Genomic DNA, 3,496 nt, shown 5'->3' on the forward strand with positions numbered 1-3,496 from the left:
GTAGTCACACCTCGAACAGGTAAACATTTGCCAATATCCTACGCTGACCTATGACCTGTGACGCGTGTCAGGTGGTTTTGTCGTGGATTTGGACAAGTGCGAGGCACCCTACCTACTACCTGTTGAGGCAATCTCAAATAAAAGAACACCTCAAACCGTGTCAAATGGGAAACGAAAAGATTGGCCAATTAAAAATGATCCCTTTTTCTTTCAGAATCAATAATAAGGTGATTATAGGCGATTTCTCAATTGATGTGAGACCTTATTTTTGAAATGTATTAATTAAAAAGCAAGTCTTTTCTTTAACATTATGAAACCCAATATAATAGAATTAAAATAGATTCACCAATATTGAATTTTGGAAATGATTTAAACTACTTTTTAAACAATAACTGAAATTTTGATGTTAATTTATTAAAATTTCATAATTAAATTTTCTTTTTATATTTTCAGTAGCCGGTGTGAAAGCGGTAAATAGATGGATACTTCACACTTTTTTTTTTGCCAAGCCCTGGCCTTTGAAATCTAGTGGATTTCTAGTTGCTTTGGTGTAAATCGAAGAACAATAACGTAAATTTAGCTACTGACGTTGGCCTGCTGGGCGCCGGAGAATCCAAAGCCCGGCGAAGAGTCCAAGTCGCCGAATCCTCCTGTCGCCTCTGGAATAGTCGGCGGTGCAGGGTTCCGGAACTGATCCGCCGAGATGCGGGTGAACAGGATGCCCACGCCCTCGATCATGGAGAGCAGGACGCCTCCGATGATGGCACTTCCTGCCATGGCGGCCAATCCATTGCGGGAGGCCAAAACTCCGCCGGTCACAGCTCCACTTACGATCGAGTTCCAGGGATCCTCCTTCTTGCGCAGATGCACCAGGCTGCAATCCACGATGCTAAAAACTGCGCCCCAGGCCGCGAAACTGCCGGCAATCACCGGCGATTTGGTCTTGATGGCAGCCACACTCCCGGCGACCCTTCGACCAATCCCCTGCGGCGCATTCCGGAATCCCTTGAGTCCCTGGAAGACCCCGCCTCCGACGCAGCCCATGGCAAAGGCTCCTCCGCAATCGTCGACGATGCGATGGGGACACGGTTCCCGTGAGTACTCCTCCATCCTCACACTCTCCGCCCGCAGGATCTCTTTTCCTTCTGGCCGAAACTAAAAACTGAGAAACGGAATTTATTAAATTTTTTTGGCTTCCGTTTGTGCTTGCTCTACAATTGAGTTTTCTGAGGCTTTGTTTGACCAAAAATGTGTACGGAAAATATTCGGAAGGTCTGTCAATCTGGGTGTACGATGTGATTCTTCCAACGAAGGTTGCTTTAGGTTTGAATAATAACTTGAACAAAAGAAATTGATTGTAGTTCTAAATCGATGAACGATTATTATTTATTTAATAAACGACCAAGCTTGATAAGGGGTTTAAAATTATTTTAACATCAGCAATCGATTGTAGTTTTAATTCGATGAACGATTTTTATTTATTTAAAAGCATCAGAAGGAATGCAAATAATAATAAAACATCATCTTGTTTATACTATTACTAAAGCAAAGTATAAAATGAAGATAATGCATAAGTATTTTTTATATCATTAAATATGATGTTAGTTTTCTTTAAGAATTGTTTGCTGATATAACTAAAGGGAATTGAATGCCCCAATCTTCCAAAATGCGAACCCTCATACCAAATTACAGGTTGTACCTTGTGCCCCCCTAAACGAAGCCTATTAGCATACATAACCAGAGCCAGAGCAAATAGAGTCGCACGTGGATCGGGGATCTCTGCCCCGAAGTTCGCTGGGACAAAAAGGTTAAATAGCACAAATGTCGGACCGTAGTTAACCATAAAATTTACTGCCGCAGCTGGACGACTTTGGATCGAGGATGGGGAGTGGACGGTGGGATTGGGATGGGAATGGGAATGGGGGCCTTTCCAAAGACGCAATTCGTACAAAAGGCAGACGGTGGGAAACGGAAACAATGAGACCGATTGTCGTCGACCGATAATACCATGCCCAGCCAAAGCAGAACCAGACCGAACCAATACCATTTTATACCATTTCCAGAAAGGGAAGCTTACGATTGCATGCATAATTATCACGCGAGCATAATCGAAATTTTGAAACCGCCGCAACTGTGTTTGCTTAGTTCGAAAAGGGGGAAGTCTTCGGACCCTCGATGAGTATCTCCGCATAACAAGGTGTCAGACAGCAGTGACAAATGAAAGTGAAACCCCGATCGAAACCAAAATCGAATCGATGGGCAGACATATACGAGTATATATAAAGTAGATGAGGGGGGACACGTGGACACACACGAAGCGCCAGTCTTTTGTGGCAGGACAACTCTCGTCAACTTGACATGTAAATCGTTAGAACGTGTTGCACTCGATTGATTGCTCTCACTCCCGAGAACTTTATCTGCGATCATTTGTCAGGAAATGGCCGCAGGATAAGGCCTTCTATAATTTGTAATTGTAAATACTGGGTACATTGTTCGCCACTGCTGCGGGATTTCCAGTGAAATCTTCATTTCCACGTTAATTGTTGTCGCTTATAAATGATTGGATTCGGATTAGATTGATTTGGTGTTAATGTGGGCACATTATGCGTGTTTTACCCTTAAAGGATTGGCCATGTCTGCGCAGGACGCGAACTGGTCAGGGGTTTCCCACGAATTCGGGAGTTTCTAGTCGGATAATATTTTCCAGGAAATCTCTATAAAGAAAAGGAATCGTGGGAGGGAGTCATTCAAACTGGATTGCCTTCGTGGCTTATCTAATGAAATTATATTTCAACTGATTTGCTACAAAACTATTATTGCAAGTAATAGCAGTAAGTCTTAAATGCTATTATTACAATTTGGATTAATAAAAATATTCATATTTTTATTAAAATCTCTAAATACAGTTTCAAAAGACTTGACCATAAAAATAAATATTTAGTACCTTACTATTGCTATGTATTCCCATTTTAAGCTAGCAATAAATATTAAATAAACAGTAAAATCCAGGTGATTACCATATCGGGCAGAAGAACGCCAGGAATACAATTCTCCAATAATTATTCCACCGATCTCTGAAACGGTTCCGCTTTCCATCTTCCGATCTTCAATTGCTCCGTTAGGAAGGCAGTGTTTGGGCAGCTGTGATGCAACATATTATTCCTTTTGGAATATGCATCTGCATAACCGATGACAAAGGGAATCGAGAACGGAACTCATTTGCCAGACTCAAGGAGAATCCCTGCACATGCCAAAACGCCAGCGAGAACAATGCGGCGAAACAATTGCGGTTGCATTACCCCTGAAGTCCAATTCAAATTCCGACAGCCTTCAGCCGGGCAATGAAATCCAAAATTCAAAATCAAAGGGCAGGCCAGGAGTCGACAAAGGATGTGGCTCAGGTAGGATCCGGGGCATGCCGCCAAAAAAAATGCTGAAAAATCTCGAACGGTGCACTATTGTTGTGTCCTGTGCCCCGACTGTGATTACTCGTACT

General features: G+C 42.4%; 1 protein-coding gene across 1 annotated transcript; it reads right to left on the minus strand.

Annotated features, from left to right (window-relative positions):
* Positions 1-393: 393 nt before the first annotated feature.
* LOC108048539 (mitochondrial import inner membrane translocase subunit Tim17-B) lies at positions 394-1,317 on the minus strand. The gene is made up of 2 exons (XM_017129278.2): positions 1,216-1,317; positions 394-1,162 (listed from the first exon to the last, which is right to left on the minus strand). The coding sequence occupies exon 2, from the start codon at positions 1,108-1,110 to the stop codon at positions 577-579; it is 534 nt and encodes a 177-aa protein (XP_016984767.1). The 5' UTR covers positions 1,111-1,162; positions 1,216-1,317; the 3' UTR covers positions 394-576.
* Positions 1,318-3,496: the final 2,179 nt, after the last annotated feature.

Source organism: Drosophila rhopaloa, unplaced genomic scaffold (assembly GCF_018152115.1).
Source record: "Drosophila rhopaloa isolate 14029-0021.01 unplaced genomic scaffold, ASM1815211v1 contig_2, whole genome shotgun sequence".
Taxonomy (NCBI): domain Eukaryota; kingdom Metazoa; phylum Arthropoda; class Insecta; order Diptera; family Drosophilidae; genus Drosophila; species Drosophila rhopaloa.

Coding starts and splice junctions, on each gene's coding strand:
- LOC108048539 (XM_017129278.2), bottom strand. CDS start 1,110: ATGGAGGAGTACTCACGGGAACCGTGTCCCCATCGCATCGTCGACGAT.